The sequence below is a fragment of the Mustelus asterias genome, chromosome 5 (genome assembly GCF_964213995.1).
Source record: "Mustelus asterias chromosome 5, sMusAst1.hap1.1, whole genome shotgun sequence".
Taxonomy (NCBI): domain Eukaryota; kingdom Metazoa; phylum Chordata; class Chondrichthyes; order Carcharhiniformes; family Triakidae; genus Mustelus; species Mustelus asterias.
Window position 1 is genome coordinate 105,760,494 of NC_135805.1, and position 19,099 is coordinate 105,779,592.

Here is a 19,099-nt window from a genome sequence, read left to right on the forward strand (position 1 = left end):
AATATAACAAGTATCTTTCAACCTCAGTCTTAAAGTTGAAATGACCTATAGTCTACAATATTTTGAGGTAGCGAATTCTTGATTTCCTGTGTGGAAATGTGATTCCTGATTTCACTAGCCTGGTCCACCTAACTTTAATTTACATCCCCCCTCCTCATCCTTTGGCCAAAGGATGAGGAGGGGGCGATGTAAATTAAATTAAATTGTGAACTAGATTTAACTTAAAAGGGAACACTTTTCATACAAATCATATCAAGATCCTTCAGTGCCAAAGTGGTCAAAAATTTCTGTATGTCTAATGCAATAATTACTTTAGCTGTCTGCCAGTCCTCTGGCACTACACCTAATAGGATTTCTCCTCACTTTATTTTAACCTTTTTACATTCCTGTTCTACAACTCTATTTATTCCTTTGCTATCAATGTCCTCCCTTACTTTAGTCTTTCCTTTGCTTCCTTGCCTTACTTTGTTTAAATTTAGACTATGTATGTTCCTTATAAATTGCTCCCTTCCTAATTTAAAGCCTTTGCCACCTCCCAATTTCAACTTTCACTCTAAAAATTTGAAAACATAATCCAGGCTAAGTATTAAATTGGGGAGATGGTGGTGTAGTGGTAATGTTTGAATGAGTAATCCAGAGGTCCAGGCTAAGGCTCTTGGAACATGGGTTCAAATCCCACTGCAGCAGCCAGTAGAATTTAAATTCAATTAATAAATCTGGAAAATAAAGCTAGCCTCAACTTGACAACTATCATCCATTGCCATAAAAAACCCATATGGTTCACTAATGACCTTTAGGGAAAGAAGTCAGCCATCCTTACCTGGTCTGGCCTACATGTGACTCTAGACCCACAGCAATGTGGCTGAAGCTTAACTGCCCTCTACAATAGCCTAGCAAGCCATTCAGTTCAAGGGCAATTAGGGATTGGCAACAAATGCTGGCCTTGCCAGTGATGCCCACAGTGCAGGAAAAACACACTTTAGTGCAGTACAGAGAGACTGCTCCAAGTCTTTTTGATGACACACTGAAACAAGGCATTGCCAGGTGTATATAATAGATCCTATGCACTATTTTTAAAAATGTTATTCTTTTCTCAGTTCTAAAGCCAATACGCAGAGTGGACAGGGCAGGCCCTTAATCCATCACCTTGCTTGCTCCGAAAACAATTCAAATTGAATCCAATTCATGGTCCCTACAAAAGACATATACAAGATCCAAGCTGACAAGAACAGGCATTATACCTGATCCTGGGCTTGATCTTAGTCAAAGGTTATTCACTGTGTCATTGCCAATATTTTTCCTCAATAATATCACTAAAACAAGGTCATTATCTCATTGCTATTCCTTGAACCTCACTGTGGACAAATCAGTTACCTGCATAATAACAGTGATCACACCTAAAAAGCATTTAATTGGCTGTAAATTGCTTTGGGATGTGCTGGTTATGACAGGTGCTATATAATCATATTTTCTTTATTTTTCTCAAATTGATTTAGTTAACCTTGCCAAGGGGATTTGGGACACGAAAACTAGTCCGACTGAAAAGCAGGACAGCCATGGGGAGCTAAAAATTACAATGTAAACAGGGTAGCTCCATTGAACTTGGCACCGGAAATTCAAGTATCGGGCAAAGGTTAAGGCACCAGGACTCAGTGCAAACAAAACACGAAACCAATCTAAAATCTTCAATTTTATATTCATTCCAATCAAAGATGTCATTCTATGCACTCTACGGTATTTCTTATTCACTTAATTAGTAGCCAAATCGATTCATTTTATTCCTTACTAATACACCAAGAAAAGTACTTCTAATGCAGAAAAGATAGTTTTAAATTTATTCATAACTTGGCCTCTGTGCAAAGCTTTTGCTGCATGCAAGAACATAAAAGCACTTAGGAGGTGTGTTTATTCTAAGACGTGTATGATTTAGCATTTCTTGCTAAATCATACACATCTTATTGGCTAGAGATTTGTAGCTAATTCAAAAGAGTGTACCCATTAAAAAAAACCCATGTAATACAACACTATGTTTACTTTTCATTTGCCATAATTGTATGGCAAACAAGACATAGTCAAGAAGTTCAATAACTGACATTACATTCAAGCATGGGCAAGTACTATGAAATGCAAAAATATAGGTCACTGTTACTGACATGCATCACAGCATGTTTTGCCAAGCATAAAAGAAAAATAGATTTGCATTTATATAGTGCCTTTCATGATCACAAGCCATCTCAAAGCGCTTTACAGCCAATTAAGGTGCTTTTGAAATGTAGTGACTGATTGTAATGTAGGAAATGTGGCAGTCAATTTGCACACAGCCAGCACCCACAAACAACAATTATGATAATGATCAGATAATTTATTTTAATAGATTAAATAATTTTCAATAATTTTTGCAATATAATTTTATTGAATGCCCATCATTACTCAAAAAATGTGTTCTAGCTTTTCATCTTTGGAATGTTTTAGCTTATGTATAAAAAGACTGCATTGAATATTTTTAATAAACGGGTACATCAAATTTTGTTACACTGAAACAGCTCGTTTTGACCTCTAATATGGAGGTGGTTTGGTAAACAACTGTATATGGAATTGCTTATTCATTCACAAATCATAAATTTCATGGCAATTTCTTTCAACTGCAAAGTGCAACAAATTCAGGTCAGGAATTCTTGAATGCAAGAAAGATTTTATGGAATTAAAGCAAACACATACTTATCACTGCAAATTTTTAGACAATTGATCCAGTAGTGCTTATTGACAGTTGTGACCTTTTCATTTTCCTCCTCATCATATGCTTCTAAGCTGTTTCCATGAAAGCAAGGTCTCTCTGAATTGCCTTCACTCCAGTTGAACCTGAAACTGGAAGGTGCTCCTTTTTTCATTGTTTGATGGGAGCTGGTGAGTTTAACAAATTGCTTCTTAAGACTGTGGATCATACCTAAAATAAATTCAAAAATAAAATTCTCAATTTTAAACCAAGAGAAGGCTGGACTCTTAGTTAAGTGGTAACCTCTGGCGACAAACTCATTACAATGGATTCTTTGCTCACAAGTTATGCACTAGCAATCCACATTTCAGGCATCACAACTGGGATTTTAGCCTGCAGGCAAGTTCTGCATGGGGGGTTTGGGGGTGGTAGGGGTGGGGATGTGGCTACTGTGAGGTTGGGAAGCCTGGAGAAATGTGTTTCCTGAATGTCCCAAGACTTTAACTGCAGGGTTCCTTTTCCTTCTCTGGGATACCTGCTTTCTCCACATCATGAATACCTGCCTACTGGCAGCATGATCAATAGGCAAGCCTGCTGCCTATGAGAACAGTTTCAAAAACATTTAATCAGCAACAAATACACAAACAAAATAAATCTACTTACGTTTCCTTTTGTAGATCACCGACTTATCTTTTATAGAAAAGAATAGTGGCTTTTCACATTTCCATGAGTGCCTGTGAATCCAATGTAAATCAGAGCAGTATTTTTAGACACATTATAATTTATTTCATAGTCTTATTTTCCCCGTTAGAAAATCCACTATTGTTATGTGTCACCTTGATGTCTCCGGAGTCTATAAGTAACAAATAATAAATGCATTTCTATTGGACAGGGATAGGAACATAGGAATTAGGAACAGAAGTAGGCAAATTCAGCCCTTCGAGCCTGTTCCACCGTTCAATCAGATCATGGCTGATCTCTCCCTGGTCTCAAATACACCTCCCCACCTGTTCCCCTCTTTCCCTTTTTTTATTAGAAATATGTCGATCTCCCTCTTGAAACCATTTAACAATTCAGACTCCACCGTGCTATGGGGCAGTGAGTTCCACAAATTCACCACCCTCTGCGAGTAGTTCCTCCTCATCTCAGTTTTAAATCTACCGCCTCTCAACCTATTCCTGTGACCTCTTGTTCTAGATTGCCCCATAACAGGAAACATTTGGTCTACATTTACTTTATCAATCCCTTTTAAAATTTTATATACCTCGATCAAATCCCCTCTCATCCTTCTAAACTCCAGCGAGTACAAGCCCAAACTGTTCAATCTCCCCTCATACGTCAATTCCTTCATCCCTGGAATCAATCTAGTGAACCTCCTCTGAACTGTTCCAATGCCACCACATTGTTCCTCAAATAAAGGGAGCAAAACTGGACACAATACTCCAGATGTGGTCTCACCAAAACCCTATACAATTATAACAACTCTTCTCTACTTTTATACTCCAGTCCTTTTTCAATAAATGCAAACATCCCATTTGCCATTTTTATTACGTGTGCATCTACACACCGACTTTGTGTGATTCATAATCCTACTCATTTTATTTCCCAGCACGAGTTGAAGTACTCTACATAAAAGATAAAACTCTAGCAAAAATTAATTCAACAAGTGGGGAACGGGAGGCAGGAAGCCATTGAAAGGGGTTGGAGGAGAAAAGGGAATGATGGCAACCAGAGGGGAGACTGAGGGGTGGGAAGCTGGAGCCCAACAAGGAAAACTCAGACGATGACAAACAAGGGAGTGGATGGGAGGTGACGAGCATGATTGGGAGGGGATGCACACAGACTCTGGAATCAGAAAGTAGAAGGGGGGGAGGGGGTGTGGTGTGTGTTAATGTGGCAGAAGAGGGATGGGTCGCACAGACTCATTAAGGGGGAGTGGTGGGAAAGGGAGACAGTGTAGTGAGCAATCATGAAGATAATGGGAAACTTACTGAAAGTCAAAGTCTTTGCAGTGTGAGAGAGTAGAGTCACTTCTTGGGCTCACAGTCAGGAGTGAGCGTGTACAGACTCATCACAGGCTCTGTGAATTTCACAATCAAGAGTAACAGAGAAGAGACAGTCCTGGGGTGCAGCGCACAATGCTACAAGGCTATGCATGTATTCCCACTCCAGTGAGGGGCAAGGGCTGTGTTCAGTCAGGATAATGCACAGCTTTGTGTGCATGCGTGTGGACCTTTGGTGCTACCAGGTACTGGCGGGGCAGACAAATCATTTCACACACTGCCAGGTGATTCGGAGAGCTACTTGCCTGTGTGGAAATAATGAATTTCCAAGTGTGGAATCGCATGCATTCCAACCAATGGGACATGTGCCTTGGGACCTGCCTGTCACGGTACCTAGTTTCATGAATAGAAAATTCTACCCCAAGACTGCGCTCTTTTAAATCAACAAACTCAACATTGAGTTCAACAACTGCAGGTCATAACCACCACTCATTCTTTCAGCTAGTAACTATTAGTAATGATTATTCTATTGCCATTTATGTATTCTCTGGTTCCATCTTTGACCTTTCCTTCAGGAACACTCTTCTTACTCTTTTCATGCCAATCTATTTTCCTCACAACCTCTTAGATAAGTTGCAAACCCATGTTTTTCATGAAATTTTGAGCGACTTCCCCTCATTTGTCCCAGAGCAGCTAGATTAAGACATTTTCCATTAAACCTTCTTTTCTGGTCAAGCTTTAAGCTTATCCTCTAAATCAGTGGCCTCCAATCTCTTCAGTACGAGGGCCACATCGTATATTCTACACATCTTTGCGGGCCAAAGAAAAAAATCAGTTCTGTAAATGAATGAATAAAATTTATTGTATCCAGCCGGACGTGACCCCCCGTGGGCCGGATGTGGCCCGCAGGCCGTAGTTTGGAGACCCCTGCTCTAAATGGGTACCAGCTTTTAATCTATCTGAGTGACATTTATACAAGATGATTAATAACTAGAATGCTATTACTGCATTTTATAAAAGTAATGAAAACTTTACCTGGCTGCCTGCTCTTCCACTTCCTTCGCACTTTCATCCAAACTGAGTCTCATTACTTTGTACCATTTTTTGAATTGGAACAGTTTAGTACCTAATAAAAACACAAACCAAAGAAAAATAAGAGTTCTATTGAAGGTGGATACCTGAAGCATTAACCTGTCTTTATTCGTAACACAATCAGCCAATATTGGCTGGAATGGAATGGCAAACTAAAACATAGATTCACATATTCTACAACAATGATAATTAAATACCTTCACTATTTTGTTTGTTTATCTCATCCGCTTGCTTAGATAGCAACCTGTTCAATGATATAAAATTACAAAACAGTTGTTAAAATCAGAGCTCTGCACCTTCTGCAATATTTGACTAAAAACATCAAGTGCCTTACCACTCATGTTTGTCATCAAGCACAAACAGCAGTTTCAGGGCAACCACAATTACTGCCACAGCCTGAACTTCATACTTGACTGTCTTTGCTCTTCTAGACAATGGATGGAAGGTCAGAAAGTCCACCTCCCCAATACCCATTTTCTTCACCAATCTTTGGGTCCAAATGTGCAAACTCTCTGGTTTTGGTAGCCAAAATTAAGATAGAAACAAAACACAGATTACTCAATGAGAACCGCCCAATCTCAGATATTGCTTCAACTCCTTAATCCTTAAAGCTACATTATAAAGTCTTAACGTAGATATATTCATGATTTTGTGTGTGGGGGGGGGGGGGTGAGAAGGAAGATGGCAGGATAGGAGGCATTAGAGTGGGGTGGGGGATACACATCTTTGTTTTTTTCCAGTAAATCTGGTTTCAATACCAATGCAATTGTGTCTCACACCTGGATCATTGATCATCTTTAATTGTTAATAAATAAACATTAAAAAGATAGCAAGATCTGTTTTCATCTTCAGGCAAGAACAGGAGCAGATCAGCTAGATTAGTTTGCACTAACCCTGTGATAGCCAGCCTTTTAGTATTAATGACTGTAAACAATAATGAATGTAAACAAAGATTGACTGGTGCCAACTAGTCTTTACAACTGTAATGGAAAGCAAGATAAAGAATCTGCTGGAGGATATGGAGCTCATGGTAAAGTTGTATTGCTGACTATTATGGAGCCAACAAGTTTAATCTTCCAAAACTGTAAAAGACTTAAGTTTATACTCTTATATAATAAATGCTTGGCGTGCATTTTTATCACGTGTGCTGCAATGCACAAATAAATACTTTTGTAAAAGACTTAGATGGAGAAGTATTGGTCTGGACTTCGCAGTGGATTTTGATGGCAAACTATCAGTGTTTGCAGTCATTACCTCTCTGAAACTGACCACAACATCAGGATTTAGCACATGGGTAGATTAATACGGAAATCCTACAGTTGTGATCTGTTCCCGCTCTGCCACAAGCTGTGCTGTGGCCCCACACCAAGCCAGCAACTGGTGAAAAAAAACAAGTGATTGTCCCTTTACTACTCTCACAACTGATCGAAGTAATATCTATTTCTGAACAAAAGATCTGGCCCTGAAAAGGTAATTTTATATTTGTGGAGTGTTGTTAAATGTCACCATTATGATTAGTTACTCCACTTTTTCTACATTTTAAAATTTTGTTTTAAAAGCTTTTCTGTGATATTTCAGCCCCTACGTTCACCCCATGTGTACATCCCAATCTTTATTTTGCTCTGTGTAAATTGTTTAAAAAGTTATTTGATTTTAGTGCTTTTCATTTCATGGTTTGACCACCTTTGTGAATTTGTTAATGTGATTGACGGCTTGTGCAGCGTAATGACATCACTGTAGCTCCAATCTGGGAATTGCCGTTTGACTATGCTGCAATTTAGTGCTCAGAGAGAGAGATAAAGTTCTCGCCACAGAAAGCTTTGCCACTGACAGCAAACTCTGGGTCAATGCATTTATCTATTTCAGACAAATCCAAATGGAAAATAAACAACATTCAGGTTATGTTGGTATAACAATTAGCCCATCAATGTGACTGAAATTACATCGATTTGTATTTATGGACTCGAGATCAAATATCAGTATTAAGAATGGCATTTTGTAAAGAGACTAGGTTTCACCTCATTTGTAAAATAAGAAATGTATGGTAAAGAGAAGTTAATAAACAAAAAGTGCTATGTTTGAAAGTACTTCAAAATCTCCTCCCTACCCACTTGATTGTCAGGAATTAATTTTACAAAGTAAGTAATCCTGTCAACGTAAATAAGCTTAAATAAAATTATAACCATCTACCCCCTCCCATTGTGAGACCTGCATCTATTTTAAGGCTCCAGACTCAGCAGAAGAATGCAGAGCTAGGTCCCTCATGGCAGACTGGTGCAGAAGATGAAGTCCCTTGGGATCGGAGGTGAGCTGGCAAGGTGGATACAAAACTGGCTCAGTCAAAGAAGACAGAGGGTAGCAGTGGAAGGGTGTGTTTCTGAATGGAGGGCTGTGACAAGTGACGTTTCTCAGGGATCAGTGCTGGGACCTTTGCTGTTTATAATATATATAAATGATTTGGAGGAAAATGTAACTGGTTTGATTAGTAAGTTTGCGGATGACACAAAGGTTGGTGGATTTGCGGATAGCGATGAGGACCATCAGAGGATACAGCAGGATATAGACAGGTTGGAGACATGGGCGGAGAAATGACAGATGGAGTTTAATCCGGACAAATATGAGGTAATGCATTTTGGAAGGTCTAATATAGATAGGAAATTTCCATGTAAATGGCAGAATTCTTAAGTGTATTGATAGGCAGAGGGATCTGGGTGTACAGGTACACAGGTCACTGAAAGTGGCAATGGAGGTGGAGAAGGTAGTCAAGAAGGCATATGGCATGCTTGCCTCCATTGGCCGGGGCATTGAGTTTAAAAATTGGCAAGTCATGTTGCAGCTTTATAGGACCTTAGTTAGGCCGCACTTGGAATATAGTGTTCAATTCTGGTCGCCACACTACTAGAAGGATGTGGAGACTTTGGAGAGGGTACAGAAAAGATTTACCAGGATGTTGCCTGGCATGGAGGGCATTAGCTATGAGGAGAGGTTGGAGAAACTTGGTTTGTTCTCACCGGAACGACGGTGGTTGAGGGGCAACCTGATAGAAGTCTACAAGATTATGAGGGGATGGACAGAGAGGATAGTCAGAAGCTTTTTCCCAGGGTGGAAGAGCCAATTACTCAGGGGCACAGGTTTAAGGTGCGAGGGGCAAGGTTTAAAGGAGATGTACGAGGCAAGTTTTTTTTTACACAGAGGGTGGTGGATGCCTGGAACTCGCTGCCGGGGGAGGCAGTGGAAGCAGATATGATAGTGACTTTTAAATGTAGATTTAATTGACTCTTCCACCCTGGGAAAAAGCTTCTGACTATGCACTCTGTCCATGCCTCTCATAATCTTGTAGACTTCTATCAGGTTGCCCCTCAACCTCTATCGTTCCAGTGAGAACAAACCAAGTTTCTCCAACCACTCCTCATAGCTACTGCCCTCCATGCCAGGCAACATCCTGGTAAATCTTTTCTGTACCCTCTCCAAAGCCTCCACATCCTTCTGGTAGTGTGGCGACCAGAATTGAACACTATATTCCAAGTGTGGCCTAACTAAGGTGCAACATGACTTGCCAATTTTTAAACCCAATGCCCCGGCCAATGGAGGCAAACATGCCGTATGCCTTCTTGACTACTTCAAATACATGAATAGGATGGGAATAGAGGGATATGGTCTCCGAAAGGGTAGGGGGCTTTAGTTCAGTCGGGCAGTATGGTCGGTGCAGACGTGGAGGGTCGAAGGGCCTGTTCCTGTGCTGTAATTTCCTCTGTTCTAACTTTAAGAGTGCCAGCTCTGTCACTAACCAAACACAAAGAGAATGTTCTTTACTTTCTAAACATTTTCTCCTCTCCTCCACTGTCAACATTTTGAAGGAATCATTCCCTCCACAATATACTGGTGCACTCTTCAACCACCCTGCTAGACCCTACTCTTCCCAAGACCCATTCCCATGAAGGATAAGAGATGCACCACCTGGGCTTTTACCTCCTCCCTTCCCACCATCCAGGAACCCAAACACTCCTCAGGTGAAACAGGAATTACTTGTGTTCCTTTCAAATTAATATACTGCTATCTTTGCTCACTATGCAGTCTCTGGGGAAACCATATGGTCACTGGGTGACCAATTTGTGGGACATTTCTGTTCATGCTTCCGGTTGCCTGTCATTTTAACCCTCTGCCCCATCTTATCTCCTTGTTCTCTGCATTCTACAATGTTCCAGTGAAGTTCAATGCATGTTTGAAGAAAAACACCTCATCTTTGATTTGGCATTTTTTAGCTTTCCAATTCAAAACTGGGTTCAGCAATTTCAGATCATGAACAATTCTACTGTTGCCATTTACACCACCTCTGAACCTTATGTTGTTGTTGTATTTGACCTATTACCTTCCCTTTTTGCTTTGTGGCACCATCCATCCCTTTATCATTTAATTTCTCCTGCCTTCCACCCGATCAAACTCTTCCCTTATATGTTTTCCTCCCCTCCCCACTTTTCTTGCCTCCAAGAGATACATCACTCATGTTTTTCAGTTCTAATGAGAGGTTATCGACCTAAAGCCTTAACTTTGTTTCTTGCTCCACAGATACTGCCTGACCTCCTGAATATTTCCAGCCATTTCCTTTGGTTTCATTTTGGTATGAGATTTCCAGAATCTGCAGTATTTTGTCTTTGTATCTTCTATGGAGATGTTGCTCAATAGGTTTTGAATCGGCCATTTGAACAACTTCCCAAAAAGGAGTCTTCATGAGAAGAATAAAGAAACTTTGGAAAATCCTTCCACATAAAAAATACATCAAATTTGAGGGAGGGGTGGGAGAATGGTGGGCAAGAGAAGTACTTTGCATTGATAATCCTTCTCCCACCTCACCAGCTTATTTCTGAACTATACTGTTTTAGACATTTAGTTGCAAGTCTACCTGGCAAGTTAGCTTCCATCAAATACTTGATACAAAGTATATCTGGATGGAGAAAACACTTCTCAGTTATTTCAGGAAAACGGGGCATGTCCAGAAACTCAGCAAGTTGATGCATCTTCCTTTGGATTTCTTCATAGGATGGAATTGACTACAACAGATCAGCACAGAAGAAAACATGATTAAATTAGTGAAACGACCAGCATTCGACATCGTAACGCATCTCAAAGCATTAAACAAAGCATTTGTGCACATTAACAATAACTGCAATCATTATTTAATACATGCAAAACTATACACACAAAGTAACCAAGAATGCAAAACAGTGATAGAGCCCATACTCGTCAATTAGATATTCAAATTTATCACATGATTTTGCTCTCGTATTCCTACAGCAAATAATTTTTTAATTTTCCTTTCACCTCAGCAACCTGGCATTAAATCTGCCCAGGACAGATGACAGAAACACAAGAGTGACTCTTGTGGAATGGAAATCTCTCAGTGTGTGAACAGTTCTGGAGATGAGGTTCAGAACATTGTAAAGGCAGCAGATGAGGAAGCCTGATGAGCACTGTGGGTGCAGGAAACAGCAGGGTGTTTCACTGCCCAACGCCTCCTCATTTATTCAGTCCCCAAAAAAATTAAAATTGAAGGATCAATCTGGGAGAAGAGACACTTGGCCAGAAAGCAAGCACAGGATGATGACACGCGGGACATTGATCTGCAGCTTTCATATCCGCCTTGCAGCAGAATATTTATCGATGACGAATGGACAGAATGATAGTTCCTATCATTCTATAGAATGATAGACTATGTAAGTCTGCATAGTACTTGCAAAACAAATTACTGCCCTTGTTTAAATTTAAAAATATCCATTATTTGTTCATGCCCAGAATTTTACTACCATGTTTTGAATTGAGTCAGCAGTTGACTGAAACCAGGTGTAGTTCATCATCCTTTTCGTAATCATGTATGTCAAGCCACAACAGAAGTGGATTCCAAAACCCAGAACAAGACTAACATGGGATTAAGGAATCACTCTGATCTCTGAATCAGCATTTTCAACCCTTGCATCAGTAGATCAGTGTGAAAAATCATTTATTTTCCATATATATTACAGCTATACTCCTTACAAAAATAACATTTCTATTGTTCGATGTTTTATTGCCATAGGCTGGCTTAATAAAAAACACTTATAGTAAGCACAACAACCGTTGTGACTATTACTGAAAGGGTTAATCAGTCTGGCTACGCAAAGTCTGAAAAACCTGGCATTGGTACAAAAGATTAATTCACACCCACACAAACACCAAGTTAGACTAGAACTCGTCACCACAATAGATTTGATTTCATTTAGGTAACCTGTTTGTGATGTATACTGTTCTTATGTTCTTGTTATTTTCCAATAACTTATACCTCACCATTATAAAGCCACTTTCTTTCTATAGATTTTCCTCCCTTATTTCCTTAGCAACTTCCATACACCTCACTGCACCAACATATTTAGCTCTGACCCAAACAAAAACAATGACCAAGTTTCCTTCGAAAGAACTTCGGGCAAGTTGACAAATAGGTTGAAACACCATTCAAAAACAAGGATTGCTGATCCTCTTAGCACTTTCCAGTGCTACTCATGGTGCAATCTTTAAGGTGAGGATTTAAACTTACAGGAAGATAATGAACTCAAATCGAGGAGCAGACTACAAACAGTCATTAATTTAGGGCAAGAAGGATTTCCAGACTCCAGTCTGTACATGACCAATATTCCCCTGGTTAGCTGTCTTCTACAGAGACTGGGTGACCAAAATGAGCTATGTGCATCCAAGTTTCATTCAAGTACACTGCTCACTAAACTTGAGGTACAATGTCACATTTGATTGGATGGCACCAAAATGCTGCCATGGAATAGTTTTAATACGAAGTATCAATAAAACGTTTTATTCATCTCAACTTATTAGGGTATTCCACCTGATTTGTTTCATCCATGGAATGAATCCACCTTTCATCATTGTGCACCTTGGCAAGTTTTACAAAATTGTTTTACAAAATTTCAACAACTAAGAAAATACAGAATATGACAAACTGGTGCCATAACTATATCTGATAAATAGTAATATTGCTATGCTTTATCAACATAATCAGATACCATCCTATCTTTTAGGAGTCAACCCAATCCTGCTTCCTCCTACTACATCCCACCCTTCCCCTATAAAACAAAAAATAAACAAGCAGAAGAAAGGTGCACAAAATCAGTGTTTGATAATAGGGGAGAGGTTTTGAAGAAAGTAGTTTTTGTGAAACACACTATGATATTCACATATATTCAAGAAACAGCCAGGAGTAAAAAAATACTATAGGCGGGATATTATGGCCTCGTTCGTCCCAAAACCGTAAAATCCCGCCCGAGGGATTGCATGGTCCGCCCCTCGCCCATTCGGATTCCCATGGCGGGTGGGATGGTAAAATTCCAGCCTACATCTCATTTCAAAACCACAAAAATTGATAGAGTAAAAACAAGATTCATACTTACACCCATAAGATCACTTCTTCTTCCACACTAATTTCTTCCCTTCACTATCTAAAGCATTGACTCCTTGCTGAGACTGAGATACAGATTTACAGGTGTCAAATGCCCTGTAGTATCTTGCAGGGTGCCATTATTTGTATGAGAGATACTGGCTATTTTGTTGTAGAGGCAGAAGGAAGGTAAATATATCACATTGACACTTGAACTTGTTGTAAGTTTTTTTAATTTTATTAGTGTCCCCAGTCAGCTTACATTAACACTGCAATGAAGTTACTGTGAAAATCCCCTAGTCACCACACTCCAGCGCCTGTTCGGGCACACTGAGGGAGAATTTACCATGGCCAATGCGCCTAACCAGTCAAAAGTTACACATAAGCATTTCCAACTGGGATCACGGAATTGAAATCAGGAACAGGAACAAAGGCAAATTTCTTGCTCTCTAACCTCAATTTTAATTGCACAATTTTAATGGATGTTCCAGCTGAGATTAGCACAGATACGGTCGAGACTTTCCTGTTTAGCGGTTCTGATGAATGCACAGAAAAGTCTCTTACAAACATACTGTGTACTGTTCTGGCAGTAATCCAATCTGCATATCTATATTTACAGATTAGGTTTTATTTTAAATGCTTCAGAGCAACGTCTGAAAAAGTTTTTGAACTGTGTGCGATGAAAGTACTCCTCATACATCGAAAACAGTCTCTAGAATGATAATGTGGCAAATTCTGAGATTCTTTTCTGACCTGTAGAAAAATCTCTGCGTAGAAAATTAAACAAAGAGAGGATGTGTTATAATGATCTCTCAAGCCATTCAGGGTAATGATAGTTGATGTTTAGTCTCTCTATTGTTAACATTCTGTAGGATTTTAAAGTACATTCAAAAGAATAAACAAAATCTTGGGAGTTTCAAAAAAAAACTTTTAATTGATAATGAATTAAGCCATTGAACCAAGGATGTAACTGCTCTTTGAATCATCTCAAGATTGGCATACATGATTGGTGAGAAAGAATGCCATGGAATAAGGGAGGAAAAAAACAGGAAGAGGAATTTATGTCAGTGCAACATAAATTGCCAAAACTTAGGAATCATTCTGGTCCTTTTGAAGAATATATTTCAAACCATCCAAATAAATAACCACTCTAAACTACTCAATGATAAAAACTCAAGTATTAGTCAATCTTGTGTAAATGTCGATCCCCATTCATCCCAACTCTATTTTGCAACTGCTCGCCACCTCTCTCACAGACCAACTCTCTCCCACAGGCTAACGTTTTCTCCCTCTGGCCGACTCTTTCTCTCTTGGTACTTCCCCATCCAACTCTCCCACTTCCCTGCCCAACTCTCCCACTTCCCTGCCTGGCTCTCCCATTCACTCTTCCACTTCCCTGCCTGACTCTCCAGTTCGCCGTTTATCTCCCCAACTCTTCTATTTCCCATCTTCTTTTCTGAACCCTTCCTGAGTGTAGACTCAAGAAAGGGACAGTGAGAGAGAAGCGAACAAACGGAGCAGCAAGCAGGGAAAAGACAAAGAGAGAGAATCAGGAAAAGAAGATATTTAAGATATTGAAATATCATTCATTTTTATGAAACATTTTTCTACAAAAGCTCAATTCTAAATGCTTCAACAATTGTCATCCAAGATCTAAGACTTTTGATTTTCATTTCTGTATTTGATGTATTTTCAGCGTACAAACATTACACTACACATCCACCATTATCTTTGTCCGTGTATAAATGTCATACTGCTCAGATCAGTGAGAACCAATCTTCTACTTAATCACATGCAAAAACAAAACAAGGAAAATGAAACCCTACACTTTCCCATGGTGAGAATATGAGACACAAGATCACAAGACAGTGCAACAAGCTGCTCAGAGCTGGATTTGTAAACAAGGTACTACTTAGCTAGCATCACCGCTGTAGTATTGCATCACAGAATGGTGACAGTATAGAAGTTGGCCATTTGACCATCATGTCCATGCCAGCTCTCTGCAAGAGCAAAACACTTAGTTCCACTTGCTTGTCTTTTCCTGTTGTCTTGCACTTTTTCTCTTTAAATAATTATTCAATTCTCTTCTGAAGGCCTCAATTCAGAATGGCAGTCTTGCTACAGCACAGGAGACCATTTGGCCCATTGTTTCTATACCAGCTCTCCAAATGAACAATTCACCTAGTGCCATTCCCCACCTTCATCCCATAATCCTGCACATTCTTCCTTTTCAGAAAACAATTGAATTTCCTCTTGAATGTCTTGATTGAACCTGCCCCCACCACATTCTCAGGCAGAGATTACATTTGCTGCATAAAAAGATTTTCTTCAGATCATCACTTTAAATTGGTTTCTCAAGTTGTCAATCCTTCCACCAATAAAAACAGTTTCTCCCAACCTACTCTGTCAAGGTCCCTCACCACTGGCAGCTATCCTGAATTCCTGAAGAACTTGGGACCTAATGAACATGACTGGTTGGCTTCTTTCTTTAAAAACATCCACAGAATCACAGGTGAAACAGACGTCATCCCATCAATCTGGACAGACGCTAAAGTCATCTCCATCCTCAAGTCAGGGAAACCTGCTGCTGACCGAGCTAGTTACTGGTCCATATCTCTGCTTTGTCCCTCTTACAAATTTAAAGTTTTAAAGTTCATTTCATTAGTGTCACAAGTAGGCTTACATTATTGCAATGAAGTTACTGCGAAAATCCCCTAGTCGCCAACACTGCGGCGCCTGTTCAGGTATACTGAGGGAGAATTTAGCATGGCCGGTGCACCTAACCAGCACGTCTTTCTGACTGTGGGAGGAACCCGGAGCATACGGTGGAAACCTACGCAGACATGGGGAGAAGGTGCAGACTCCACACAGACAATGACCCAAGCCGGGAATCGAACTCAGGCCTCTGGCGCTGTGAGGCAGCAGTGCTAACCACTGTGCAGCCCCTGGCTAGGGGCTGTCTGCACTGGTGGAGCCAAACCTCTCTATGGAGCAAGCTGGTTTCAGACCTGGTAGGAACTGTGTTGATCAAGTACTCACAGTTAAACCACATTGAGACTGGCTGCCAGCGCATGTTCAAGACAAGTGTTCTATTCATCGACCATACATCGCACATGACACTTTGTGGTGACATGGAATTCTGTTGTAAGCTACCAGACCTTCTTAGTGTCAGGCTAAAATGCATGTGTCTTCTTCAACGTTTAGCAATTGAAGATGCCGGGTTTCACTTGGAGACCAAACAAGTTCCACAAGGAACAAACACAAAAATGCTGGAAAATCGCAGAAAGTCTGACAGCATCTGTGGAGAGAGATTATATAAACATAATATGATGGAATCTCTCCACAGGCCTGTCCATCCTCTACTGTAGCCTCATGCACTGTGAACACCCAAGAAGGGTCATAGAAAAGACCAAGACTAGAATAAAAACTATTTAGAAACTAGCTGGGAATCCACTGCATGCAGCCTACATGCTGCCAACCTTGTTCTCTGTATTCTTCAGCAGAGGAGTACAATATCCAGGCTTCGGTGGGAACAAGTAACATTCGCACCACACAAGTGCCAGGCAATGACCATCTCCAACAAGGAGGAATCTAACCATCACCCCTTGGCATTCAATAGCATTGCCATCATTTATTCCCCCGCTATCAACATCTTGGGGGTTACCATTGGCCAGAAACTGAACTGGATCAGGCATATAAATGTTGCGGCTATAAGAGCAGGTCAGAGACTAGGAGTCCTGTGGCAAGTAACTCACCTCCTGACTCCCCAAGGCCTGTCCATCATCTACAAGGTACTAGCCAGGAGTGTGATGGAATCTCTCCACTTGCCTAGATGAGTGCAGCTCCAACAACACTCAAGGAACTTGACACCACCGAGGCCAAAGCAACCCACTTGACTGGTATCCCATCTTTAAACATTCACTCCCTCCATCATCAATGCACAGTGGCAGCAGTGTACCATCTACAAGGTACACTGCAAGAACTCACCAAGGCTCCTTAGCGAGCACCTCCCAAACCCACGGCATCTACACCTAGAAGGTCAAGGGCAGCAGGAACATGGGAACACCACCATCTGGAAGTTCCCCTCCAAGCTACACACCATCCTGACTTGGAAATATATTGTCATTCTTTCACTGTTGCCAGGTCAAAATCCTGAAATTTCCTTGCCAACAGCTGTGTGTGTCCCTATACCACTTGGTCTGCTGCGGTTCAAGGCAGCAGCTCACCAAGCCGGTTCAAGAGCAATTAAGGATGGACAATGAATGCTGGTCTAGCCTTAATGATTGAAGGGACCCTTGTCCCTTGAATGAAAAAAAAACACTGCTCCCCATGTAGGCTGAGAACAGCCACATTAAAGATTGGTCACTGTTTTCAATACAATGATGTGGAAGATCAGTGATACACAGAAATAAACACCTGTAGAAAAGCTCCCAAAGCTGTTTCACATTATGACATGCAAAGAAAGGCAAAATCCTGAGTCTGACTCACAAATCTTTCTGGAGCTCTGCAAATGTTCAGAGCGATCCGGGTTTTGACAAAAAGGAGAAATGGTGCAACCTCTGGATTGACACCAATAAAAATATGATAAGTAATCTGACAGTAGAACCCCCAGAGTTCAGCCTCCCTCAAAAACAGTGGTCTACATTCAACAGGAACTGTCTGCTCCGTGCAAGGACATCACCGTTCCTCCACAAATGGAATTTCAAGAACAGCCCATCATGTGACTGTGCTCACCAAGGTCAGAGTTTTCAGCACATTGTGAATGAATGTGGCTTCTGAAAATTTGCAACAGGGTTCAAAGCAATCCACCTAACACACAGTACAGTGACTTGGCTGTCGAACTTGGAGTTAGACATGCAAAGCTGCAAAATGTCATTTGCAAGAACAAGACAACCCCTCATGATTTTAAACATATTTATTGAGTCTTCTCTTAGCCAAGGAGGACAGTTGTACTTTCAATCATTAACATTAATGATAATTTTTTCAGATAAGAAGATGTAAAGGTTTAGTTCAAATGTAAGTATTTACCTGTACTTGAAAAATACGGATATCAGGCCCATATAATTTCATCTCTTCAGGAAAATACTGGAAAGTGTTCAAATATGGCACATGTTGTTCTGAAACAAACCTATTTCAAACAAATAATGTACATATTTTTAAAAAGGTTAATGGTTAAATTAGTGTATAGAATATAGTTGCATTACCTAACAATTATTTATTTCATTTAAAAGGTTGGTCAAATTTAAAAAGATAACAATAAATTCACGTTACCTAGCAGCCTAGAGTTGGAAAGTGCTTAGACTTGATTGTTAAAAATTAGCTTTTTAACAATCAGAACAATGACATACCATCAAGAATGCAGTTTGCACAGTTGAATCAAAACCAATAGAGAAATATAGGGAAAAATATAGGAAAACACTGTCTGTGTGGAGTTTGCACATTCTCCTCGCGTCTACGTGGGTTTCCTCCGGGTGCTCCGGTTTCCTCCCACAGTCCAAAGATGTGCGGGTTAGGTTGATTGGCCATGCTAAAATTGCCCCTTAGTGTACTGAGATGTGTAGGTTCGAAGGATTAGTGGGTAAAATATGTAGGGATATGGGGGTAGGACCTGGGTGGGATTGTGGTCGGTGCAGACTCAATGGGCCGAATGGCTTCTTTCTGTACTGTAGGGTTTCTATGATCTATTCTATGAAAGGGAAAGAAATAAAAGCAGCACAGCTACAAGGCTCCAAGCTTTTAAAAATGTAGTCAGACCTTCCCCAACCCCTTCCTTCAAGAGAAGAGTTTTCTCTCCAAAAATTAGCAAAATACACCATAATTGGTGACAACCTGAGCTGACATCAGCCGGCCAGCCCAATTACAACTAAGTTCACACAC

General features: G+C 40.3%; 1 protein-coding gene across 1 annotated transcript in view; it reads right to left on the reverse strand.

Annotated features, from left to right (window-relative positions):
- The window catches only part of taf1b (TATA box binding protein (Tbp)-associated factor, RNA polymerase I, B), a 76,189-nt gene that overhangs the window by 4,103 nt on the left and 52,987 nt on the right, over positions 1 to 19,099 (reverse strand). The window contains exons 8-14 of the mRNA XM_078213151.1: positions 18,251 to 18,350; positions 10,709 to 10,856; positions 6,143 to 6,320; positions 6,006 to 6,052; positions 5,752 to 5,842; positions 3,377 to 3,447; positions 2,719 to 2,944 (exon numbers count right to left, since the gene is read on the reverse strand). Of these exons, the coding sequence (XP_078069277.1) occupies positions 2,719 to 2,944; positions 3,377 to 3,447; positions 5,752 to 5,842; positions 6,006 to 6,052; positions 6,143 to 6,320; positions 10,709 to 10,856; positions 18,251 to 18,350 (861 nt within the window). The remainder of the gene's footprint in view (positions 1 to 2,718; positions 2,945 to 3,376; positions 3,448 to 5,751; positions 5,843 to 6,005; positions 6,053 to 6,142; positions 6,321 to 10,708; positions 10,857 to 18,250; positions 18,351 to 19,099) is intronic.